Source organism: Lagopus leucura, unplaced genomic scaffold (genome assembly GCF_019238085.1).
Source record: "Lagopus leucura isolate 7727_CA_CO unplaced genomic scaffold, USGS_WTPT01 Super-Scaffold_100060, whole genome shotgun sequence".
NCBI classification, from domain to species: Eukaryota; Metazoa; Chordata; class Aves; order Galliformes; family Phasianidae; genus Lagopus; species Lagopus leucura.
Window position 1 is genome coordinate 1,066,412 of NW_024962306.1, and position 26,318 is coordinate 1,092,729.

At 44.0% G+C, this 26,318-nt stretch overlaps 1 protein-coding gene across 2 annotated transcripts in view; it reads right to left on the reverse strand.

Annotated features, from left to right (window-relative positions):
- Positions 1 to 1,032: 1,032 nt before the first annotated feature.
- Positions 1,033 to 26,318, reverse strand: part of CEP250 (centrosomal protein 250) — a 32,777-nt gene continuing 7,491 nt past the window's right edge. For both annotated transcript variants that reach the window (XM_042886654.1, XM_042886655.1), the window contains exons 9-31: positions 25,920 to 26,081; positions 25,437 to 25,615; positions 25,026 to 25,208; positions 24,005 to 24,149; positions 23,572 to 23,718; positions 23,164 to 23,394; positions 21,439 to 21,632; positions 18,876 to 19,003; positions 18,537 to 18,706; positions 17,616 to 17,795; positions 16,408 to 16,542; positions 15,964 to 16,107; positions 15,239 to 15,540; positions 12,580 to 12,739; positions 11,481 to 11,805; positions 10,948 to 11,075; positions 10,568 to 10,688; positions 8,682 to 8,836; positions 4,871 to 8,125; positions 4,076 to 4,231; positions 3,539 to 3,652; positions 3,320 to 3,367; positions 1,033 to 1,645 (exon numbers count right to left, since the gene is read on the reverse strand). In XM_042886654.1, the coding sequence (XP_042742588.1) occupies positions 1,358 to 1,645; positions 3,320 to 3,367; positions 3,539 to 3,652; positions 4,076 to 4,231; positions 4,871 to 8,125; positions 8,682 to 8,836; positions 10,568 to 10,688; positions 10,948 to 11,075; positions 11,481 to 11,805; positions 12,580 to 12,739; positions 15,239 to 15,540; positions 15,964 to 16,107; positions 16,408 to 16,542; positions 17,616 to 17,795; positions 18,537 to 18,706; positions 18,876 to 19,003; positions 21,439 to 21,632; positions 23,164 to 23,394; positions 23,572 to 23,718; positions 24,005 to 24,149; positions 25,026 to 25,208; positions 25,437 to 25,615; positions 25,920 to 26,081 (7,050 nt within the window). In that variant the 3' untranslated portion in view covers positions 1,033 to 1,357. The remainder of the gene's footprint in view (positions 1,646 to 3,319; positions 3,368 to 3,538; positions 3,653 to 4,075; positions 4,232 to 4,870; positions 8,126 to 8,681; positions 8,837 to 10,567; positions 10,689 to 10,947; positions 11,076 to 11,480; positions 11,806 to 12,579; positions 12,740 to 15,238; positions 15,541 to 15,963; positions 16,108 to 16,407; positions 16,543 to 17,615; positions 17,796 to 18,536; positions 18,707 to 18,875; positions 19,004 to 21,438; positions 21,633 to 23,163; positions 23,395 to 23,571; positions 23,719 to 24,004; positions 24,150 to 25,025; positions 25,209 to 25,436; positions 25,616 to 25,919; positions 26,082 to 26,318) is intronic.

A 26,318-nucleotide genomic window follows, 5' to 3' on the forward strand; every position in this document is an offset into this window, starting at 1 on the left:
CCCGTAGAGATTGGGGGTGCCGTAGCTGTGGGCGGCCGTGCCAGGCCGCGCCGTCTCTGGGGAGAGAACTTCCATTCGCACCTGACCTACAGCTCCCCTCTTTCAGTTTGAAGCCGTTCCCCCTTGGCCTATCGCTGTCTGTGTGAAAAGCCAATCTCTCCTGTTTATACGCACCCCGGAGAACCGAAGGCTGCACTACGGTCCCACCGGAGCCTTCTCTGCTCCAGGCAGAACAGCCCCAGCTCCCTCAGCCTTCCTCCGTACGAGCGGTGCCAGATCTCCCTTTCCATGTACTGGGGACTACACTCTCCTTGGCCTCTCATCTGATCAGCGTACCTGTAGAATCCCTTCTTCTTTCTTTGCTCTGTTGTTTTCTGTTGTTTTTTTTTTTTCTTCCCCACATCCCTTGCCCTGTTCTGTCCCATCTGTGCCTTTGCTTTCCTCCCTGGCAGCCCCACACGGCACTGCTTGCCCCTGCAGGGCAGCTGCAGGCTGACACCCAGCACAGGAGGCACTGGGCAGAGGAGATGGGCACCCAGAGCAGGGTTCATAGCCTCAGAGTTAAGAGTCTGACAGTCTTATGGTGCAGGAATAAACCATCCCATGCAGGACTGAAAAGAGAGTAGGCACCAATTATGAGTTAGCAATCTAAGGGTTAAGAGTCTCAGGGTTCTGGGTTTTTTGTTTTTTTCCCCTGCAGAAATAAGTCAGTCCTCCAGCAAATTTTTTTTAATAAATAAACCATCAAAACATTTCAGTCACTAAGTAATGTTATCAAATGCAAACAGAACCAAGTGCACCCCGACTTCCTACACCAGAAGGTAACTCCTGGCAAGGGTATGAGACAGGAACACTGCCACAGTGCAGCTGCCCCAATACAACAAAGAAATAACAAAGTATCCCTGTTGTTTGGACGCCCAAAGAATACTGCTTATCACTATGCTAAGCACAGAAAGAAATCGATCCATCTAGGCACGAAACTTGGCTTTGAAGAACGTAATAGGAGAAAAACATAGATCAGGAAATGTGCAGTGTTTTGAAGAAATAAATTTATTGAAAAAGTCTTTGTAAACAGTTCAGAAGCTGACAGGAATAACCTCAGAGCCACCTGGAGGCTGGTGAGGAGGCATGCCACGATGGAGTGCTTCGGAAGAAGGGGCGGCTGACCTCGTCAGGCTTATGCCCCAACCCCAACCCCATCCATGCCAGCCAGCACCAGATTTGTCCCACCACTGCTGCTGGAGATCTCGCAGTGCTCCTAACTTCTCTCTTACCTCGGTACCTGTGCTCTGCACCAGTCACCTCACCACCTGCTACTGCAGGTCTCCAACTCAGCTCTAGCAGCACACTGCTCCTGTTACCTCAGGCCATCCCTTGTGGTGGATCTCACTGCTGAGTGCAACAGCTGTCTCTCAGGAGATCGGCAGTCCAGAGATATTAGTGCCAAGGTATGGTTCAGAGATCGATCCAGCTTCTGAGTCTCTGCCTCCAGAACAGCAGCTTTGGGCTCCCTGACCACAGTCTCCAGGGAGTAAGACAGCTCTTGGTGAAGGTCCAACAGCTCCTGGCTGGTCTTTGCACAACACTCAATATAGTCCTGCTTGTATTTTCGTTCTTGTGCCAACTGCTGCTGCAGAACAGTCACCTGAAAGAGGCAGAAGGATGAGTTCAGAGAAACCCACACTGCAGGACCGGCCTTAGCTCCGTGGAACCAGCTGTCAGGGAAGCACCCTCTAACTCCAGTTCTGGCCAACACTTTGTCCTTGTTGAATGGGAAGTAACAGATTCCAAAGTCAACATGAACTGAATGATGATCAACAATGCAAATTCCTTTCTCTCACACTGCACGCGTGTACAACGCTGGCATATCTGCACAGCAAGGAAAAATATTCCTACAGGATTTAGTAATGAAACTCTTTTTTTCAAGAGAAATTTTGGCAACTGTCACCTTAGTTCCACATGCTTTTTTCTCACAGAAGGACCACTGGTTACACCAGTGTCATAAAAAAAGACTGCTTGCTTAGGAGTGAGGTATTGAAGAACCTTTCTGTTCAGAAACAGCTTGAAAACTGAACAGCTAACATGAGAAAAGGAACCAGAGGGAACCACACCACTTCACAGAGGGACAGATCTGACCTCGTATCTGAAATAACAAGGACATCTTCGTGAAAGTGGGGTTTAAAGGCTGAAAAACCCTCCCACGCCTTGGTAGGTAATCCAGGGACACAACTGGGAGAAGCAGCTGCCTGCTGCTTAAGGCATCTGTCAGGAAACAGGAGATCTAGTTGCAGTTTTGCTGTCTGTCAGAGCTACAGAGTGCCTTCATTAATAAGCTAAGATCTATTCTTCGATCAGAACATTTTAATTTTTCTGCTGAAGTAGGTCCACAATGCATGCAGATACAACAGTCACAGGAGGAAAAGGAGCTCAAATCAGTTCTCCTGAACAGAACATCAGACACTGAAGCTTCCTAGCAAGAGCTCATGATAACTTGCTGGCTTCAGCAGCACGCTCAGCTTACTTTCCAGAATGAAGGAGAATGTACTTTAGCCACAGAAGTATTATGCACCCCTGTTGCTTTTATCACCTGTGAAGATTCATACCCTCGGGGAGACCTCGATCTCCTAGATGACCTGGAGTCAGATACACCTGACTCATAGAAGTGGAACTAGATGATGGTGGACTAGATAATCATGTAGGTCCCTTCCAACCTTCTGATTCTATGATTCTAAGTAGAAGAGAAGTCTGGCAACCTGTCGTACTGCCAGTATTGCTGTGATAAGATGCACTAGCGTTCAGTAATTGAAAGGTATGTGCTTACATTGATAAAACAAATATTCTTCTAGTGCTTAGGTCTCTGACTCAGTCCAGTACTGGGACCATGATTAGCACAGAACAGCAATACGAGACTTATGGCTGTATGACAGCTATAAGGTTGGCCCCTGTCTTGTGCCTCTGGTAAGATGCAAGCTCCCCTTTTATTGAATCAAGGGAAAACAAGAACAGTTGACAAGATGAGCAAGGCTCAAAGGAAACATCTTTAAAATACTCTCTGGCTGCAGGAAGTTTCAATTTTCTGATTTTCCTGCAATCCATCACCCACCATGCCTGACTTGGTAAGGCAGAGACCAGCCTATATTAATGGTCTTGTTCACCCGTGGCCAACTAATGCAGCTACCTGGGTATTTCCACTGCCTGGTGTACTCACTTCCTGACAGCTGGGACCCGGCCAAACAAAACTTGTGCTCTAACACCATGCAAAGTTGTGTTCAGCAGTGCAGCTACAGCAGCTTTTGATGACAGCTTTTCTATTCCTCACCTGATTCTGTAAATCAGCTAATTGATTGCAGAGAGCACGAGCCTCCTCCTGTGAAGAAAATGCAAGGAATTCTTTTTAGTCTACAGTCTCAGCAGGGTCAAATTTACATTATGTCTATGTGGTGGGGGGTTGAGGGGAGGGCAGTGTTGCCACTGGAATTTGTCATGGTTCCTCTGCATGGCCAGACCCTTCTTTCACCCAGTAAGATTCTGTTCGCACCTTTCTAGAAGCAGGCATCTTGTCCCCATCAGATTCTGAGAAAGAAAGCCTGTTTGCATTTGACTGTGATTGGTGACTACAACTTCTCTTCAGCCTCCTCCGTTCACGTTCCACCTGCACGTTGGATAGGAGAAAGTATCACAGAAATCAGCCACCAAACAGGGAAAAAAAAATAAATACAAGATCCCAGGACATTATTTTTGAGGAGATTTCTGTGCAGGACTGTTTAATTGCATCACAGAAAGTTGGAGGCAAAAAGCACTTGGCATAGACTATGGAAGAGAAAGAGCAAGAGGAAGTTCCTAACATGAGTATCAACTGCAAGTGCAAGGTGACAGCAGGGCAAGAAGAGCAGGACCTGAGTGAATGTTCTTCTGTGAAAGCAGTGAGGTGTCAGTGGAGAAAGAAAATGTGCAACTCCATGTGTCTCCACGTGGGAGAGGGAAGTAAACAGAGGACTCTAAAGGACTGTATATGGAAACAAGCTGAGTTCTCGAGGACTACAAGCACTGCAGAGGCAGCGAAAGCCTTTTTTACCTGCTCAAGAGTTATCCTGAGCTCAGCATTGAGTTGCTTCAGCTCAGACTTTTCATGTTCCAGCCTTGCAACTGCTTGCTGCAGACACTCCAGCCGCTGCCATAGCAGCTTCTTCTCCAAGAGCCACGATAGGTTCTCACTGCCTTCAGTAGCCTCCTGGGGGTACACAGACATTATGTGAGCAGTCACCACATAAAGGTTAGAGGGACCAAATTAACATGTCAGAGAGGGTGACCAGCCTCAGACATGGACACCATTAAGTCCCTTCTTTCCTTCCTGACAGGCTAAAACAACAATATATGTTCCTATGTGCTATAGGGACCAAAACATAATCATGTATCTAGTAACGAAATAACCTCTTGCTTGTTCACAAGTAAACAGAATGTGCTTGGTCAGAAACAGCAGATCTCTGAAAATACTCTCAGCACTGTCACTTTGGTGCTCCTCAGCCATCTTTAAAAAATCCTATAAAGTTTACCACATTAGTTTGGTCAGCTGTGCCCTTTTGTCTCCATGCCAAATCCTAACCACACTACGTTGGCTAAACTTGCCTGGACAGCAGAACTGATTACTAATCCCTAACTTTTGGACTTGATTTAACAGCAAGCTCTGTAGTTCTTTCAGTAGTTCTGGGCTTGACAGAAAAAAATTGTAGCAGGTGAATGGTGCTGCACAGGCAGGCTAGCCTACTGACTGAAATCATAGGTTCTTTGGCCAAGCTGGTAAATATTTATGGGAAACAACATTAGAATTTACAGACATTTTAGCTGACTGATGACCAGTCACATCACCTACCTGAAGATGAAACCGGTCCTTGTCCCTCTCTGAAACCATACTCTGCAGGATGGCTATTTCTTCCCTCAAAGTCCCATTGGTCATTTCACTCTTAGAAAGGGCAAGAGTCAGTGCTTGTGCCTTCTCTTTCCATTCGATTTCTCCGCTTTCAGTCTGCTTCAAAATAGCAATCACACGCTTCAATTCTTCCCCCTTTACTTTCCTCTCATCTTCCAGTTGTTGAGCTAGTTCTTTCTGCCTTTTCAAGAACTGGTCTCTCTCTTGGAGAACCCTCCTCTTCTCTGCTTCTTCTTCCTCCCATTTTTGGAGTTTCTGGATTTGTTTCTTTAGAGTCTCCCCTTCATCCTTCCAATGCAGAGCTGATGTTAATTGTTTCAAGAGTTCACTCTGCCTCCTCAGCTCTTTTTCCTTCCCTGTCAGAGTTTTCTCTAAATACTTGACTCTGTCTCTCTGGTATTTGATCTCTTCATCCTTCTTTGTCGGAGTCTGCTGAACATGCTGGAAATCCTCATGAAGATCTCTTATTTCATCATCTTCTAACTTTTTTTGCTCACCTTGACCCTTTGTCTCCTGTTCTCTCCCATGCAAGGCTTCTTCCAGGAACTTCTCTTCCGCTGCATGATGTTTGATCTCCTCTTTCTTCTCAGACAGCGTAAGCTGGAGATTCTGCAAGGTCTTCAGTTCTTCTTCTCGGTGCTGGAGTTTTTGCAGAAGAGTTTCATTGTCTTCATTTCTCTTTCTCACCACTTCCTCAAGCAGACTCACTTGATTCTGGCAAGACATCAGTGCTACTTTCATACTTTCTTCACGAATCTGAAACACACTGATCTGCTCTGACTGTTTGAGAATCTCCAAGTTGTTCTTCTTCATTGTTTTGCTCATTGTGTTTAGTTCCTGCTGTAGACTTCTGGCCTGTTTAGCTTCTGTCTCCTTCTGCTCTTGAAGATCCTGGACATGCTCTTTCAGAGATGCTATCTCTTGATCTCTAGCTACTAGGAAAGATTCAGCACATTCCAGTTTCTGCACTATAGCTACAGTCTGCATCATCGTATCGTCATTTTGTTGTTGAAGCTTAGAGACAGCTTCCTCTAACACCTCTATCGTTCTCTCTCTTTCTTTCAGAGTCATTTTTGTTTCTTGAAGAATCACCTGATCAGTTTTGTGCTTTTCCTCCATTTCTTTAAATGCCTCACACTGCTTTCTAAGGGATACAGTTTCCTGTTCTTGTTCCTTTAAAGACCCTTTAAGATGCTGCAGAATTTCCTTCTGCTGCATAGAGTCTTTTTCTTGTTTTTGGAAGGTCTCAATCAGTTCCTTCTGAGATTCAATCGTTAAATCCTTCTCTCTCAATATTGCCTTAGTGTGTTCTAAGTCTCTACGTAAGACATTCATCTGTTCTGTTTTTTCCTCATATTCCCTTGTTTGTTGCTTTTGGATGTCTAGGAGTCTTTCCTTTTCATTTAAGGTTTCTAATGTCTGCTCCAGTTGGTCACAAACAGTCTTCAATTTCTTTTCCATGACTTCTTCAGCTTCCTGGATTTGCTTTTGCTGTGACTCAAGCTCTTGATCTTTTTTAGATAAGGAAAGTGTCATTTTTGCTACTTTACCCTGAAGCTCTTGCAGGTACTCCTCTTGATGCTCCTTGTACTGCTGAAAGAATCTTAACTGATCTCTTTGAGAGTCAGACTCATTCTCTTTATCCCTAAGGTCTGCTCTGAGCTGTTCAAGGCTTGTGTGCAAAGATTTCACCTCTTCTCTCTCCATCTCCAGTACTTTGATCTGCTGATTTAGAGACATCAGCTCTAAGTTTTTCTCCTTCAAGTTTCCTTTCATATGATCAAGATCCGCTAGCAAACTTCTCACCTGTGATGTACCGTGTTGTTCTAGAATTATTAGCTTCCCTTCCTGAAACTTGATCACCTGGTCTCTCTCTTCCAGATCTTTGCTCATCTTGCTTATAACAGTCCTTTGCAGTTCTCGTTGCTTCTCCAGTTCCTGTACCTCTTCTTGCTGGGATCTAATCTCCTGGTCTCTGTCCTCCAGGTCTTTGCTCATCTTGCTCACAGCAGTCTTCTGCATTTCTCGTTGCTTCTCTAGCTCCTCTATCAGTTCTTGCAGGGATTTGATCTCCTGGTCTCTGTCCTCCAGGTTTTCGCTCATCTTGCTTACAACAGTCCTCTGCAGTTCCTGCTGCTTCTTTAACTCCTCTATCAGTTCTTGCTGGGATCTGATCTTCTCATCTCTCTCCTCCAGGTCTTTGTTCATTTTGCTCACTGCAGCCCTCTGCAGTTCTTGATGCTTCTCCAGCTCCTCTATCAGTTCTTGCTGGGAGCTTATATTCCCATCTCTCTCCTCCAGGTCTTTGTTCATCTTATTTACAACATTCCTCTGCGTTTCTTGGTGCTTCTCTAGCTCCTCTATCAGTCCTTGCTGGGATCTGATCTCCTGATCTCTCTCCTCCAGGTTTTTGCTCATTTTGCCTAGGGCAGTCCTCTGCAGTTCTTGCTGCTTCTCTAGCTCTTCTATCAGTTCTTGCTGGGATCTTATCTTCTCATCTCTCTCCTTTAGATCTTTGCTCATCTTACTTGCAGCAGTCCTCTGCAGTTCTCTCTGCTTCTCTAGCTCCCGTATCTCTTCCTGTTGGGATCTGATCTCCTGGTCTCTGTGTGCCAGGTCTTTAGTCATCTTGCCTATAGCAGTTCTCTGCAGTTCTCGTTGCTTCTCCAGCTCCCATATTTCTTCTTGCTGGGACCTGATCTCCTTATCTCTGTCTTCCAGGTCTTTGCTCATTTTGCTTACGGCAGTCCTCTGCAGTTCTTGCTGCTTCTCTAACTCCTGTATTTGTTCTTGCTGGGATTCTGTCTTCTGTTTTTTCTCTTTTATGTCCTTAATAACTTGATCTAGAGTAGTTTTATGCATTTCTTTCTGGCTTTCCAGCATTCTCATCTGTTCCTGGTATAACTTCATTTCTCCCTCTCTCTTTGACAGGATGGCATTCACTTGAGTAAGATTCTCCTGTAAAGCTTTTACATCTGCTGCCTCTTTCTGTAGCATCTGGATTTTCTCCCGCTGAGTGTCCACTTCCTTATTTTTTGTTTTCAAGACAGACAATGTAGTTTGAAGTTCTTGTTCAAGGGAGTGATTCATATCTGTTGCTGTGTTTGCTCGTGTTTCTGAGGCTGTGATTGATTCCTGAAGAAATTTTATCTCCCACATCAGTTTTTCTTCAACTGCTTGCAGTCTGTCCCGTTCATGCTGCAACGCAGGGAGAAAAAGATTCAGTAATTCTATTTATATAGGCTTGTTTTCATACTAGATTCAAACTTCCACTTTGGTGGCAGTCAAGAGCTGCAGTCTGAACTTCTAGTAGAAGCTTCTACCTATTCAATTGGATTCCCCCATAAGTAAGTTCTGTATGACCCCAGTATCTTTTTCTCCTTTATTCAGAAGAATGCTATCAGAAAAACTAAGAAGGATCACTTATATCAGTTTTGTTCTTTTGCCCTTGTATTTTGTGATATTGGTTCTCTCTACTTTCTGGACTGACCTCTTACTCAAGCTGTTGATCCTGCTAACTCAGCCACAGGAGCTAGCAGGAAAACAAGTCTAGGAAACAAAGAACAAATGGAAGGAAGGTAAATGAAAGAGACTTAGTCAGCATTTGTATATTCTGCATCTCCCCAGATTTGGACAAAACTTTTATAGCATCACTGAAAACCAACTCTCCACTGAAAAAAAGTTCCTTAAAATTATTAATAGATGGAAAAAAAAAAAGCTAGAACCTGCCCTGCATGGCATCTGTCAGCCATACCAGCACATCCTTTTTTTGCTTCTCAGCATTCTCAAGTCTCCTTTCCAAAGATGCCACCTCTTGATGTAGTGTCATAGCCTCCTTCTTTAGAGCAGCAGCCTCTGCCTGCAAGGCTGCTTGTAAGGAGTTGTTCTTGCCTTCTGCCATCTGTGTCTCTGCAGCAGAAAAGATCAAGGAAAAGGTGAAAAGCAAAGTAAAATCAAACTGATTTGTAACCTAGGGAGAAAATAACGTTTTTTTCCCCCACCTGTCTGTGTTTTATAGACCTTAAACCCACATGAACTTTCAAAACAGACATAATTAAAAACCTTCCAGCCAGAGAAAAGTGGAAGCATGAAAGTGGCAAGATTCAGAATAATATGAAAATGCATCTCTGTTCTGCATGTTAAAAGGCTAAGGCTAATGACACAGCAGCAGGTCACCAACAGCATTAGACTCAGATACAACCCTCACTGATGAAACAAGGACAGGAACAGCCAGTGAAGGGTCTAGTGCTCTAAAGATAAGGAGCTAAGAGTAGGCAAGGGGAACAAGAAGTATATGTGAAGACTGACTTTAACTGTGAAGACACAGTTAATTAACCAGAAAGTCACACAAGGCTTTAGAGAAGAGGACACGTGCCAGCGTTATGCTTGAAGATGCACTTTAAGGAATCTTCTTCCAAAAGAATGCTTGGGTAACACATTGTGCATTGGTAGAGAAAAATAATATCCTGTGACAGCGGGATGACAGCACAGCAAGAATAATTGAGATTCATATCTGTAGTGAGACTGGAAGCACAAAAGCTTACAGTCACACAGGAACTGAAGCATACTAAGAGACAGAACTGTAGAAATAGACTGAACTACTAGGCAGGAACTAAAAAGAAAAAACTGACCACTTAGACAATAGAATTCAACATTCTATTCAGTGGCAGAATTGAAAGTACAGAAGCTGTTACCATATATGATAAAACAAAGAAACAAATTATAATAAATCAGAAAGAACCAACAATACAAATGTTCCAGAAATAGGGATGATGTAAGGCCTGGAAAACTGTGAAAATGATCATCAGTTCCATCTCACAGAAATAACACAAAGAAATAACTGAATAGTTAAAGGTACTATGGGAGCATAAGGCAGTACGCGAGGGAGACTTCTAGGAATGCTCACACTTCCTAGTTCCTGCAGTCTGAGGCATGGAAAACAAGAAAAGATGACCAAAAGGCAATTCTAATTTGGAAAGTGGAGAAACAGTGACAGAGACAGGAGAAGATATGCCTGTCTGGCTATGATACAGGAGGCCAACAGCCACGGAGGCTCTGGGGAGGCCTGGAGATTAAGAGGTAGCTAGTTGCATATGAAAAGCAATTTGTAGATTAATCTAAGGTAAACATTACCAAAAACATAATAAGAAGTCACTAGGGAAGCAAGAAATTATGTTTGCTACAGATTGGAACTCAAATATCAGACTGCAGGAGCTTTAGGTACCAGAAAACCAGGAAAAACAGCAGAAAAGAAAGAAAGCACATGCTGGCAATTACAGTAACCTATAGCTTAATGTGGAACTGATGGTCAGTGAAATGGCCATGTAAGAGGAAAAGGAAGTCGACAAAGGTGATATTTTTAGCAAGATGGTATTTTTAGCATCCATGGAGAAGGACACATGAGGAATCAAGCTACACCTACTCTGTAGTGACACACGAACTGAAAGGCATCACTGCTGCACACCCATCACCAGCCATAGCACTGGATGCAGTGCCGTGTGTCCTGTGCTCAAGTCTCATGCTTGCTGTTTTTTCTCCACCCTCTCATCTCCCGGCACTGCAGCACCGTTCCTCTGTGTGCTGTCAGAAATCCCTTCCAGTGAGATGGGATTGACTCAGTGGGTTGGAAAGAAGCTGTACCTTCCTGGCTTTGAGCCAGCTGTTTCTGGAGCTCCTCATTGCGGGCACTGAGGTGGTCCCTCTCAGCTTGCCTCTTGCTCAGCTCCACTTCCAGGTCCTGCACTTTCTTCCCAGCGTCATTCTGGAAGAGGCAAGATCAGTGTATGTTCATGGAGCCACTGCTGGCAGGAGACAAGGAGGTACAAAAGCTAGAGGCAGAAATAGCTAAGGTGGGAGGGGGCAGTTGGACAGTAATGGAAAATATGATTGTCCTATCTCCTTGTGACAGCAAGCAAACCTGGCCTACAAGAATTTACACCCATTCTGGCATTGGCACTCTGCTCCTCACCTCAGTCCAGCAAAGGGACAGGACTTCTGGGTGCACTACAGAGACACATTACCAGATCTTGCTGAGTTTGCTTCAGGTCCTGACGCAGGTCTTGCAGGGCTGCTGCCACTCTGTCCACCATGAGCTCTACAGGGAGGTCCTTAGCCTGAGAAACAGTTAGGTCCCAGACACGATCCTGTTCTGAAGAGAGAAGCCATTCAGTTTCATGCTTTAATTTGGAGGTCTCCAACAAACAAGATCTGTTTATACACTGCAGAAGGCGGCAGCATCTTTGTAGCTGTACTGAAGTTTATGTTACAGCAAGTCAAGTCATAGGCTAAGATTATTCTGCAGCACGCTAATGTGAGCACTGCTCCCAGAAAAGAATACATATGCATCTCATGGCTACTGGTGCTAGTGGCTTCTCCATGTACCAATACGGACTTGTCTCTCTGCAGAAACCTCAGGCTTGCAGGACTTCCCAAGGCTTGAGACAGTCTGAACCAAAAGGATCAATCTATTAGGATTGCAAAGAACCATCCCTGCCCTCCATATTCTCCTCCATCCCCAAGCACTCTATGTAATTCTCGTTCCTCCCACACTTGCCTGAACTCCAAGTGACTAAGTCTCTGCTTTTATCACTGCTGTCACACAGCACGTGGTGAAGAACCAAGTGCAATTTGTCCAGCTGGGACTGGGCTTCACAGTGGGCATTATTAGCCTGCTGGCACTCTGTAGCCAATGCCTTTGCTCTGTTCTCTGTGCTACAAAGCCTCAAATGAAGTTCAGCCATCTCAGCCTCTAGCACATGCAAAGAGTCTCTCAAGCACCGTTCGCCTGCTCGAGATTCCTCCAGATCCTGTAACAGCTGCTTCTCCCGAGCTGCCAGGCTGGCTTCCTTCTCCAGCACCACTTCCTGCAGCGTCTGTACCTGTAACACAGATGCACAGAGCTTCAGGGATAGAGCTGCTACTCAGAAAGCAGAGAAGTGGGGAGAAGAACGAAGAAGAAGTTCCAACAGCATGTTGGAAACCAAAGGCAAAAAAAAAAAAAGACAAAAAACCAAAACAACAAATACACACAAGAACTCAGACTGAGCAAACAGACAACGAGCTCAAAACAGATGCCTGGAGGCTAAGGGGCCAAAACGAAGCCTCCCTGTCCACAACATTATGGCCAAGCCATCACTCTTTCCAACTTCAGAAATGAAGGAGTGTGTGTTCGAGCAGGGGGTTGGCAGGGCAAGGTATCAAGCACCCCTGCATGGAGGTGGGGCTGTCAGGGATGCCTAGGCATAGAAGTAAACAGAAGTCAGTCACCATCCCTTACTGTGCACCTCCAAAACGCCAGATGAACTGGGCTGAGGTGGAAGTGCCTTCCACAGACTGTGATAACCACTTCTACGTCATCAGATCACTCAGTGACCTACAGAGGTAGACTCCCACCATTAGGGGACATCTGTAAAGTAGATACTGAGAAGTTTCAAAGGAGTCTTCTATTGCTCTTCAGAGATTTAATGCCTTGAACCATGAGAGAACTGGGAGCAAAACAAGGAAAATACAACAAATCCAGCCTTCACGTCCGTGTGCAGCCTCTAGGCAGAACACAGGGGTGTGCATTGTTGGAAGGGGAAACAAGCTGAAACCTACAAAATGAAGCGGTATTCAATGCCCCTGGGTAGGAGGAAGCTTAATGGATAGGACACCTGGCTGTTGAGCTCTTGTATTTCTCTTCTGTGGTCTGAGTGGAGCTGCTGAGCCTGCTGAATAGCAGAATGCAGTTTAGACACCTCGTTCTGCTGGACAAGGTTGTTTTCTTCCAAGGTCTTGAGGCTCAATTCCTTCTGTTCCAGAGACAGAGATAGCCTGAAAGAGAGGACACGCAACTCATTACTCATTGTATAAGACCTAATAAATTCTCTGAACTTGAACCATCAAGGCTAAAACTGCTGTCTGCTGAGGTGTACCTAAACAACTAGGCTGCTCGTTCAATCCTAAGCCAGGTTAGCAATCACAGCAAAGCATGCACCTACTACACTCATTTCCACAGAGAAAAGCTAATTAGTGGCTAAGTTTAATACATCTTTGAGATGGGAATACAGACAACACAGGAGCACATATACTGAAACACTTCAATGAGAGATGTTAAAAGTGATATCCACAGATACAAGCTCATGTTCTGCCACTCAGCAATACAGGTGGTAATAAGGGGCAGCTTTATTCACCACTGGTTTCAGTTCTTCTCAACTTCAAGAATTCCACAGAAGAACATAAGACTAAAACCTCCAGGGAAAAGGGGGATAACTTCTTACCCTCCTACGCTGGGGGACTCCATGCAGTGGAGCTCACAATAATACTCTTAAATGTATAGCACAGGATTGGAGACTAAGGAAAATACAGATAGAAGATGGTCTTTGGTGAAGCAGTTTTCTATCTCATCTTTGTAGTAGTAAGGGCCTAAGAAGCGCTTGCCTTGTTGACACTCAGTAGGTTAATGTGGGTCTAGTTCTCAAGCCTTTCCAGGTCCCTTTGGATGGTGTTGCTTTTTAATGTACCAACTGCACTACTCAGCTTGGTGTCACCCACAAACTTGCTGAGGATGCACTTGATCCCACTATCCAGGCTATTGGTAAAGATGTTAAAGAGCATCAGTCCCCAGATAGGCTCCTGGGGAACACCACAAGTAACCAGCCTCTACCTGAACATAGAGCTGCTGACCAAAACCTTCTGGCTGCAACCATCTGACCAATTTTTGTCCATTGAATAGCCCACTTTTCAAATCCATCTCTCTCCCATTTAGATAAGGATGTGGTGCAGGACCATATCAAAGGCCTTGCAGAAGTCCAGCTAGATGGTACTTGGTTGCTCTGCCTTTATCCACTGATGCTGTCACCCCATCGCAGAAGGCCACCAGATTGGTCAGGCACGACCTGCCCTTGGTGAAGCTGTGATGGCTACATCAGATCACCTCTTCATCTTGAATCTGCCTCATCGTTTGCAGAAAAAAAAATCTGTTCCATAGTCTTGCAGGCACAGAGGTGAGGCTTGCTGGCCTGTAATGGGTATCCTTAAAACAGTCAAGTCCCAGAAAAATCTACCAAAGCAAGAGACTGGCCATAGATGTCTCCATTTCCCCAGTCTTTCTAAATGAGCCATTAGTTATTAAAAGCTAATTTCACAGACAGGTAATAATGAAACAAGTAAGACGTAGGAGAATTAAAGGCTCAAAACACTGGACTATTAAGGTTGATGTTTATTCAATATATGATTTAAGTGGGGAACTTTCCTTATGTCCCCCAGACCAAAAGGGAACTCAGATCGTTGGTTCAGCAAACAACTTGGTGGAAGCTAAGATTAGGACCATGGTGCAAATAGTGATACTATATAGCTTAGAAAGTCAAAATAAATGAAGATGATGGGCAAGAAGAAAATAAATTATTTTGACTAATGAGAATCAAAGAGATTTTGTCAATAAAGAGAAAATTTGTTTCCCCAACATGTACATCCCAGTAGGAACAGCAACTGACAGCAAAGTGATATCTGGGGAGTTTCATAGGATTTGCCAGCACCACTATTAAGTTCAGTGAGGGCAAATAAAGGCAGAAGTGGTCATGGAAGTTTAGAGGAAACACACAGATCCTCATAAGATATAGAATCCCTCAGAGGAGAAGCAAGAGCTCACTGCCTCTTATTTCTCCTCTCTTCAATGAAAAGGTGCCTTGAAGACTGGCAAGACTTGATCAGGTGAAATCTTCTTTGTTGCAATGCTTGGACAGTCATTAACAGCAGTAACCATTAGGACTAGCAGGGCCCTTGCTTGAGTACCTCCAAATGCCTGGTAGGTTATTTTGAGAAATGAGGAAACAGATAGCAATGAAAAACATGCTTGATCCTTGTGCCTCTGAAGGCACACTCTGAAGGGAATCTGGCTTAGCTTGAAATTCTCATGGAAGATGTCTTCTTCCAGCCAGAAAGTATTAGAATGAAATGATCATGAATGTTTAAAGAAATGTTTAAAGCGTACTGGACTCAAGGTGGAGCTGGTGGATCTATTTAGCCCATTATACTGCAGCCTACCCTGCTTCCTTAGAATGTTTTGGGTTTGAATCTCTGAAAGTTTAACAGTATTTATATGCTGACCTGATAGAAATACATTCTTTTAAGGAAAAGATTACTTCAGAAAAAAATGTAACTGAAAGATGAAAACAAAAGAGAACGAAACATGATCAAAAGAATGAAATGGTTCTGCATGGATAGTTCTGAACAGCATTTTAAGGGAATGGTATCACATCCACCTGCGTATGAAAAGATCTACAAGAGGGAATTCATTAAACAGAACAGAGAGCCTTGCAGGCTTTCAGTTACCTGTCTCTTTCGCTCTCTAGAGCCTTCAATGAAGCCTGAAATTCTGCGTTGTGACGTTCCACTTCTTCCCATCGACTCCTTTCCCCCTCTAAGGACTGCAGGCACACCTGCAGCTCTTTGTTCTGATGTTCCACCTCTTCCCATTGGCCCCTCTCCTCCTCCAAGACCTTCTGAAGGTGCACAACCTCCAATACCTTCTGCCTGGACAGCTCTTGTGCCTCACTCAGATCTTGCTGAGCTTTATGGCCAATCGCTTGATGGGACTCTTCAGAGGCTGCTAGCTGAGATGTCAGCTCCTCTACCTGCAGTAAAACATAACAGAGCAGCCAAAGACTACAGCTCGTCTCTGCGAACCATATCATACACTACGAGGAAAGGGGAAGAACAGATTTAAATCTAATTCTATGTGAGTACCAGATTTGGCCGATTTGTCTGATAAATGTGGAGAGGGACACAATGTTCATCTCATGAAGCACCTTAAAAAAACAAGGCTACCAGGTAAAGATCAGCAGAAATCCATTCTGATGATTACTGGCAAACAAACAAAAGGACTAGGCCATCTGTTCAGGGCAGCAACTGATGACCAGTAGGTCTCCTTCACACCAGCTGAGATGGACACTACAGTATGATGGCAGTCAGAGGAATTACTGCATTCTGTTCTGCAGCAGAAAGACAATTAGTGAAGGCATCATCTACTTGATGACTCAAGTATCATTTGCAGTCACCTGTTTCTGTAGATCTTCCCTCTGCTGAAGAAGGATATTCTTTTCCTCTCTGATGTTTTCAATTTCTTCCTTGTGCATATTCTCCACCATCTTGATCTTACAGTGAGCTTCCTGCAGCTCTGCTTGCAGTTTTTCTGTAGTGTTCTGTAACCAAAATGCAGAGCAAGTTGCTGGGACTTGCCACCAGCTCCGCACATTTCCTTTTTCTACCTTGATCACATCCATTTGTCCATTTATCTCTGCTTTTCAAACCATCTCTATTTCTGTTGCAACCCATCCTTCCTTTTGCTTACCAGGCTCTGTGCTTTCAGTGCTCCAAGACTTGCGATCCATTTCCTCATTGTTGCCTTTCATCCTGTAACCTGGCTTTAGCAGCCCCTCTCTGAGCTTATGCTCAGTCACCAACTGCTTGAACTTTCTACCTTGCCTACTAGTGAGACTTACCTGCTCATATTCCTGCTGCTCTTTTACCTCCTGCCTGAGTTGCTCAAGCTGATGGCAGGCTGCTGTTAGTTCTCCCTGAGTTTGGAGTAGCATCTCTAATAAAGCTTTCTTCTCATTCTCCTTTTCCGTCAAGATCTGCACAGAAATACAGAGAAGACAGGTCGAATCTCCACAGAAGAAATTTGCACGTCCTTCAGTGATTTGGAGGCTGATGGGCTCACACAGTCTCAGAGCAATATGATGCTCATCCCTTAGGTCCATGTGGTGGCACAGATTTCAAAGTCATATGGGTAGCATAAACATGGGCCATTTGGGACTGAACCCTCACCTGAATCACCTAATAAGAAAAAATCACCCAATAGGAAAATGCATGGCACTCTCCCAGTGGTGGTGATGGCATTTTCCTTGTCTTCCATTATGTCTAGTTTGTCTCTTAATGCATGCTTTTGCACGCACTCAGCAGTAAAGAACATACAAGCCTGCAGGAGAACGAAGGAAGTAGCTTCTTCAGAAAAATCATGTATTGGAAGTGGGGCTTGGTGAACATTCCAGTTTTGAGATGCATATTGTCACCTCTGAGAGCTGGTCCTGTCACCCCGGTACTGGCAGACACAAATGGGGCTACTGCCATTCTAGGCAGTCTGCTTAAGAAGGAATCTGGGTAGAACACAGGAGGACTCTCAGTGCATGACAGGTTTGCTTTGGCACACAAGATCTAGGCACAAAACAGTTTACCAGCAAGTGACTTCTGAAAGAAAAACTTGAGAGGCCACCTGTTATATATACAGTGCTCAGAAATATTTCATTCCTACTGCCAAAGACAGTCCTGCATGCATTCCACTTTACACAATTCAAAGTAGAAAACACTTCAGGAAAACAGGGACATACAAGGCATGCCCTCACATCCTGATGCCCAGCTAGCTCCCATAGTTCTGTCCTTTTTGTACACATGGCTTCCTTCAGCTCACCACTGCGGGACATGATTATGGTGTTCATAATATCTGCAGGCCTTCAGTGGACTTCCTGGCCTTCTTAACACTCTGTGTTAAAGGCATTATCCTTCATGGCACGGAGGCCTCATGATTCCTAAGGCATCCTTTTTACAGAAGGGCATCCAAGAGACATCTCTACCCAGACATGCAGTGCCAAGAGAACTGTAGGTAAGTGACACAGATGAGTAAAAACACAAATTCTGCTTTCATATTTACCTCTTGATTGGCACTTTCAACTCTAGTTCGTTCCTCTTCTTGTTGAGCTTGCATGGTAGCAACTTTCTCCTTCATATGAAACAGCTTCTTCTCATGCTGTCCTTCTGTCTCTGCTTTCTCCTTTTCCCAGAGCTCCAGCATCTCCTGTAGCTCTAAATGGCGCCCTTCCCGTTCACTTGCCTGATGAGTGAAGGAAAAGACCTCAAGATGAAATCTCACGTAACATGTGGAACATGTAAATCCTCACCCTTCCCACATAACTCCACTTGAACAGCACACTGTAGCTGCCTTGTGCCCTATCAAGGAACATAAAAGAGCAGGTCAGCAAGAAAAAGAAAAGACGTAAAGTTCTCCTCTCTGATGGCCACCTGCTCCCAGTCATCTCTGGATTTATCTCTATTTCTATTTTCAGGATTCAACATCGTTGTAATCACTGAAAAGATGCAGACTGACTGTAGGGTGAGAAAAAGGCCAGTATCCCGATGCCCTACTCACAAGACAGGCTGTGAATTGCACTACAGGAACAAGGAGCCTGTTCCACATGCTTTAAGTCCAAAGAGTAACACCTCTGCCAATCACAAAATGATAAAAGCTGGCAGGAATGTTGTGAGTCTACTTCATAGCAGACAGGAGTCCGGTGAGATCCTACCACTTCACTGTGGTTTTGGGTGGAGTTCACCCAACATTCTGTTCAATTTGTCTTAGGCCCACAACACATCTGTGGCTGCATTTACCATCCCAACAAAATCACGTGGGCCCTCACACGCCTTCAAGCATGAGCCACTGGCTCTACTGCCTGGCCTAGCAGTGCGTGGCTTCTGACAGCTGATAATTACTGCCATTTCTCACACTCAGGCAACAATTATGGAAAAGCAATCCCACAGAGCTCGCTTAAAGAATTAAAAACATATTGTTTCCTACCAGGTCTTGTAGGAGTTTATTTATTTCCACTTCATGATCAGTTTGCTGAAGTTTCAGGGTATTGTTATGCTGCTGTTCCATCTGAATGAGCTGTTGTGCCATGTTCTCCCGTTCCTGCTTCATTAGAGATCTCTCTGTTTCCAGCTCACACTGAAGACACATCACCTCCCCTGCAAACATGGCAAAAGGTGAGAAAAGCAATGCCTATGGAAACTATTCTGAATTTGCTAGCCTTACACCATTTTAATTTCAGAGCAAAAGGGCTCTCTCTGCATTTTCTTCATCCCTCAGCATTGCACTGCAGATGCACACCAGATATAAAGTACATCAGGCTCTCACCTTGTATCACTTCCTTAGCCTGAATGATTGTATGAAGTTGGATTTCAAGCTGACTCTTGGTGACCTCTAAGTGAGATGAGTGCTGCTGAGCCTCAAAAAGGCTGGATTCCAGGGTGTCCTTCACTGACCTACATGTCGTAAACATGGAAAGAAATGAGATTCTTGCTCCTGATCCACATCCACAGGGAATTATTCCAGTGAGAACTGGTTCAGGATCCCAACATCTGAATGTGGAAAATGGGTTGTGTAGAAATTCATGGACAAAAAACATTTCTGCCATTTAAAATAGGAATGTAGGCCCCTCCAGATTTTACTTACAACCTAGCATAATACAGAAAATACAGCCTAATTTGATCTCAATAGCCAAATCTTAAGTTGCTTTCTGTAACAAACAGGTAGCTGTGTTAAAAATCAAAAGCCTCATCCTCTGCTCACAGCTCTGATCTCACTGGCACTTCAGACTTGTTCTGTGGGATGAGGTAGAAGGGAGACCAGAGCAAAAAAAAGCATTTTCCTGGCTCGCTAGTGACTGTTTATGCTGTTCATAGCATAGGCATATGCAGGTAATTTTCCAGACTCCCTATATTTAAAAGGGATACACCAGATGACAGAGTAACCTCTCATGCTTGTAGCTGCATTTTTAAGAATTCTAACAGCTGAAGCACCATTTGAAAGGAGAGATAAGAAATAATCCTTCAGTTCAAACTGCTAACAGTTCAAGAGAAACTTACTATTTTTCACTGAGTGTTACTAACTAAGCATTCAGTAGCCCAAACAGTTCATCATTCTTTAAGATGGAAGATGTGGTACTACAGATACAAACTGCTACATACACAGACTTCAACAAGCTGCTATGAGTGACACGCAGGATTTTCGAATCAGAAGCTTCAGAGAAGTTACTTCTCTGCTCCAATACACTGTTCTGAGTGCCAGTATCTTACAATACACAGCACTATTTAATTAGTACAGGGATGGAATTAAGATGATATCATTAAAGGTAAAGAGGCATGCTGTGGGTGATAAAGCAATAAACCCCAGCAAAGTAGCATTTGATTACTTCAACGTACAATAGAAAGTGTCTGATCATGCCAACATCCAGCAGTGTAAATTCAATGTACTACACTTGAAAGATAAACAGAAGTCAGCCTCTAAAAGATAAGAGTCCAAAACTGGGACAGCAAAAGGCTTAAGAACATCATCCAGTGAGACTAACTGCTTATTCTTCTGGGGAATGCTTTTATCTATTGCCAAAGGTTCTTTATAACTAATGCATCTCTTCTTCTTTACTGATGCTGTCACTGAAAAAGAAAAAAAAAAGAACTGAACATCTTAATAAAGATGTTCAGTTAGAAAGGATCTACTGCAATCTCTCTGTTCTGGCAGAATAGACACATACAAACAGTGACTGTCCTCCATTCACCTGTGCACTGATAAAACATGGAAAACAACATCAGTGTTACTGCAGAGCTCGAATTCAAAATTCTCCATATTGCACCCTGCAGCTTTGGCTGCACTCTCCTCTGGAAGTTGAACCAGCAATAAAAGCTGCAGACAAGCAGTACAGCCAATCTGACCAAACAATTCAGTTGGATTGAATAAAAGAAGCTGGAGATCAGAAGCAGCAGCTCTGAAGAATCAGCGTTGAAAAAGCATTTGTCAGCCCTGATAACAACACACTCTGGAACAGCCAAGTGTAAAAGGCCAGGCATGTGACAATCTCTAAAATATCATTTGTGTAGCTGTAGTTCAGGAATCTTCTAAAAACCACCAAGGAGGAAGGACAAACATCTCAGTGCATTTCTTTGGCTAAACACAGGATTTGTCACACGATCTCAGCAGTCTGATACAGCACAAGGACAGAGCCTTGCTCCTTCCCTGAATAACGTCTCCATGATGGCCATCTCTGGAGGCCACGTGGTAAGGTACAGAGGACCCAATGGTGAACAAGAAATCCCAAGGACTGCCAAGGATTCAAAATAAACTTCCCTGCTGCCCATGTAACTAAACCTAGGTCCTGCACACGGTTAACAGGAGTTAGATTAGAAGCATAACGCCCTCAAGATCTTCAGCATAAGCCTTTAGCTTCACTCTAAATGCTGTTGTCCTACTCAGGATGTCAGTAGTCTTGAATGCTAAATATCTTTGTTGAAATATGCAGAACAAGAAAAAAAGAGAGAGAAGTCTCAGGCTCTGTTAAACATCTGGATGCAAGCAAAGAAGGCATGGCAGAGTTATTTCCCAATGCAGAGCCAGGGTAGCAGATATGGAGGAATCGGATTGGCTTGCTTTAGACTTCATGCTGAAGTCTAAAGTGATGTGCAAGGGGGCACGAACGAGCCTAGGACTGTGTTAGCTTTAGCTGTCACAAAAATAACACACGTCATGATACATTTTCTTCCTCCCCCCTCAAGATTTTGCTCAAGATTATTCAATTTTCAGTCTAAGGAAGGTAAAGCCATCTGGAAAGCGTACAGGATGCAATAAATCCTGGTGTAATGATTACCACCTTTGTAATTACAGACATTAAATAATGTCCTGTCTAGGGCCTCCTCCCTGCCTTTACCTGGCCTCTGCCAGCTGCTCTGAAAGGCCTTGTCTGTCCCGTTCCACAGCTGCCAGTCGCACCTCAAGGGCAGCCTTCTCATGCACCAGGAATTCCTTCTCTTTGGACACCTTGGCCACTGCATCCTCTTGGCGAGAGGACTGCTGGCGCAACCGCTCCAAACCACTGCTGGCTGCCTCTTGCTGGCGGTAAACCTGAAAGCAGGATAAAATATATTTCTGGTCATTTCTCTGAATACGTGCTCAGAGCCAACCAGTGTCACTTCTGAATCAGTCAGAGGAGAAAGAATTCCTGCAGCGTGGGTTGAAAGCCTAAGAGCATCTGCTGTACACAGCACCAGCACTCCGGGCTGCCAAAAGGCACTGAGACTTGGAAGTGATACGTAGGGCCACACAGGGTTGGCTGAGCCCAGACAGCTACCTGAGGACAAACATACAGACCCCAGATTATGTGTCTTCATGCAAAAATCCCACGTCTTCCAGAACTGCTACCTTGCAAACTAAATTCTCTCAGAATCCCTATCATGCTGTAAATGTTAAGTCTGAGCAAATACAACTTTGCTGGATGAAGAGGACAAAACTAAAAATGGTTTCTCCTTAAAAAAAACTCAAAAAACAAAACAAAACACCAACAAAACAACTAAAAATCCCACAAAGTCGCACTTAATTTAGTATGTATAGCAGCTGGATGCCATGAGGCAGGGAAGCACTGGTGAGTTTTGTCATCTAGCAATTTATGGGGCTGACACAGCTGAAGAGATTGTGTACAGAAATTCATTGCCATACTATTCATTTGGCTTACATTAAAATAAAGTTGCCTAATATACATTGCTGATAATGAAGCTTGGAGATTAACCATGATTTTTAAGCTATTTTCTACACTGTACCATCTCTGCTTTGTATTTGCTAACTAACTTACCTCATACCTAAACTCTATCTAATACAGAACAGATCACGAGAAAACTAACATTTTCCTCTGTTATCCCCCACTACCCATGACTGCACATTACAAAACTGTCATTAAAATGACAGAAACCTCCCCAGTGATATGATTCTCCCAAGCTCTCTCTCCAGTATACCAAAAACAGTCAGTCCAGAGAAAACTATGAACAGAGAAACTTGTCTGTTCATCCACTTCTCATCTTCCTCAAACCCTAACAACACTCTAACAATTCAAAGTTACATTTATGTCTTAAGATATAATTTCAGCAGTACAAGCAAGATGCCAACCCCTTTCTTAGCAGTACAAGGCAGCAGACATTGACTTGCAGCTCCGTCCTGCTCCCCAGGTTTGAACAAATTAAGTTCTGAAAGCGGTGGACTTCACGATAAAAAATATAAATGGAAGCGTGCAGCCCTTTCTTGCTTCAGAAAAAAATGAAGAGCTTCAATGTTTGCTTGTTTTGCCACCAATAACAGTGGTAGCCTCACTCAGATGCCTGGACAACAACAGTTATATCCCTGGAGCTTATAGAAAAAACAGAAAAGGGACTAATGCAGACAAGTGGATCAAAATAATCTGTAGAAATGAAGGAAAGTGTAATTCTGAAGGACTGAAGTCCCTGCAAGCCACCAATCCCTTTCCAAAAGCAAGTAAACAGAGCCTTCTGACCTCCAGTACTACCAAGCACCTTGTTGATTAAAGAACTGCAGAACCAAGCAGACGCAGCTTTCTTGAGCCAAGCAGACAAATGCCCACCCAGAAGAACCAGACTGCTGACCTCACCTGGTTGAGTTTCTCCTGGGTTTCTGCCTTTTCCTCTGCCAGTACTCTCAGTTGCATTTGCAGCCCTTCCTGTTGCTCCTCCGCTTTCTTCAGCAGCTCCTCCAGGTGGGATTTCTCAGCACAAAGCTCTTCATTTGTTCTTTTATACAAGGACACCTTCTCCTGTTCAGAGACCTTTGCCCTCTCCATCTCATTCACTTTATCTGACAGAAGTTCATTCTCTTGTTCCAGCTACAATCACAGATGCACAGAGAAAACAAAACACAGTTAAGGATTGTAGAAGATTTGGCTTGGACAGAAAAATGAACATCTCCTTATTCAGCCAGTCATACTGTCTGAAGGCACAAAGTCTGAAAAGAATCGAGCAGCTGGAGGCGAACGCCTTGCATTGTTGGAAACTCTGCTCACCTGCAACACAAGCTTGTTCAGTTCCACTTTATCCAATGCAAGAGCTTCGTTAATACTGCTCATCTTTGCTGCGGCAACATGCAGATCAGCTATTTCAGAATTCAACTTATTCTGAGCCCCTGTCAAGGCTGCTACTGATTTCTCTGCCTGAAGAGACAAAACAGCAACATGAGAACAAAGACAGGAATTGCTCTGACTCCAGGCAGCAACTCCAGATCTCCTTTGTGTCTCTGACATACTTGACACATCACCAGTTAGATCTTCCTAACAAGCACGTGGGGACTAACTCCACCACAGAGCCTGTGCTGATCACAGCATCATCCAACAAGGATAATGCTATTTTCTCTGAAACAGCACTTGCTGTGATCTTGCTGTTAAGAACTCCATCTCACTAACACTTCCCAAGTGTTACTTAGAAATAAGTTGTCCATACCTTTTCCAGTGCCACTGTAAGCTCATGTTTCTCTTGCTTCAGCAGATCCCTCTGAAGGTGTGATTCCTCCAGCGTCTCCCTTGTTGCTATCAATTCACTCTGTAACAACGAATGCTTTGCTTCAAGTGCAGCCAAGTCCTTCAGACTTGAGAGAAGGGGAAAGGCAACAGGTTTTTAATGCCAAAAATATTAATGTTTGCAAAACAAAGACTACATACTGTACACTAAATATAGCAGTTTAAAGGATTTTCACTAACTTTTTATTTACCTGTAGAAAACACTGGAATGTTTTAACTAAAGCTGTATTGCTCTTTGAAACATTCATCACTGAGAAAGCAGAACAAGCTTTCAAAAAAGTCACAGAACATTTCCAAAAAGTTTGGATATTCTTAACCTAGCAGCTTCCTGTTGTTAGCTCTCCTTTTTGATACAGTGGATAAGACAGCAAAGCTGATCTTTGGGTAAAATATACTTCTCAAAATTGTTCTCACCTTCAGCAATTAAAGAGCTTGCAATCTATTTTGGGAGAAGATGCATATTAATTTCCAATCCAATAATCATAGGATCAATGATTCAGGTTGGAAGGGACCCCAGGAGGATGCCAGCCCAATCTTGAGCTCAAAGCAGGATCACTATGGGATCAGTCCAGATTGATTAAGGCTCTATCCTGACGCATCTTTCAAATTCCCAAGGGTGGCATCTAAACAACATCTCTGAGTAATTTGTTCTACTGCATGATCATCATAATGGTTTGATTTCTTTCCTTAAATCCAGTCTGAATGATCTGTTTCAGTTGACGACTGTCATAAATACTCTGTTCAGGTCTGAAGTCATTTTTTAAAGGAATATTAAAAAAAACAAGGAGGCAGCTATGCTGATGCCAGTAGGTACCCAGCCCTGCCTATGTACTCCCTCACAGCTCTATGCTACAATGAATAGACAACGTTTTTCCTTTGCAGTGTGTAGAGATCTAAGATCTAGCAGTGCTCACCCCTGCCCAGAGAAAGCTTTTAACACTCACAGCATCTCGTGGTCATGATGTGCTCTCTCCACTGCCAGCTGCTGCTCCACCTTTTCCCCTTGGGCGGAATCTTCCTTCAGCTGCAGCTCAGTGTTACTCCGACGCAGATGTGAGGCTTCTTGCTCACTGAACTCCAGCTTTTGCTGGAGCTCTCCCCTGGTTTTCTCGAGGTTTTCACAGTCACTGCAGAGACAAGGAAGAAGAAGGAGGTGATCTGCATACTTATTCATCCCATTTTCACCATTCTAGGATGGAATTGTGGAAAGCAGAGTACGACGAGACAGTACAGCATGGAAAGCAGTGACAGGAGGCTGTTAATAGGGCATAGGAGAATTCTTTGCCCCTAATACCTCTGAAATCTTAGAGCTGAAAGTAGATCACCTTTAGAACATAGAAGGATGAAACACTTACTTCTTGAGTGCCTGTACCAGAGACTCGAGGTGCTGCTGGTGGCTGCTAGACATCTTGTTTTCCTCCTCCAGTTGCTCAAGCCTTTGCTGCAGCTTCTCGCACTTCTCTTCCAGCTGTCTGTGCTGGTGCTGCAGAAAATTGATGGAGTCTTGCCTGGCAGAAAGCTCTTCTTTTAGGGCCTGTAAGGATGGAGAGGGAAATAGCAGAAACAGGCAATAACGAGCAGGGAAGATGGCTTCAAATACAGTAGCTGGGAGGAGAAGCAAGCAGAGAGACATCTCACCTGAAAGCAAAAGCTGTGATGAGGGGAAGGAGATCAGGAGAGAAAAGCAGCAGAACACACTGTTGGTGAGACTGGCAAGGCCATACAGAGCAAGAGTGGGATGATGGCTAGAAAGAAACTGGTAAGCAAATGAAAAGGTCTGAAGCCAGGTGAGGCATTAGTGACTGTGGCCAGTGGTGAAGGCTATCAGGAATTCTCACCTGTGTTGCTCTTTGCCTCCTTGCCAGTGTTTCCTGAACCAACACAAAGGCTTGCTCTGCATCAAGGGAGCTCAGACAAGAGAGGACGTTGCTAGACTCTGGACGCTGGGAACTGTCAGTATGGACAATGCTGACTGTGCTGTCACTGTCATCTAACACCACCTGAAAGCCCATATCAAGCCGTTATTCTTTGCTCATACTATTTTGTTTTCCTTCATCTATTTCTCCGTTTTCCCCCACTTCACCCTAGAGTTGTTAAAGACTTAATTCACTCATTCCTTCAGAGATTAAATAAGTTTTGTCCCGACTACAAGTACTGCAGGGACTTCTAAGCAGAGCTACTATAAACAAGAAGAGAAGAAACCAATATGAAGTGGATAGAAGCTGCTTGAATGCTTA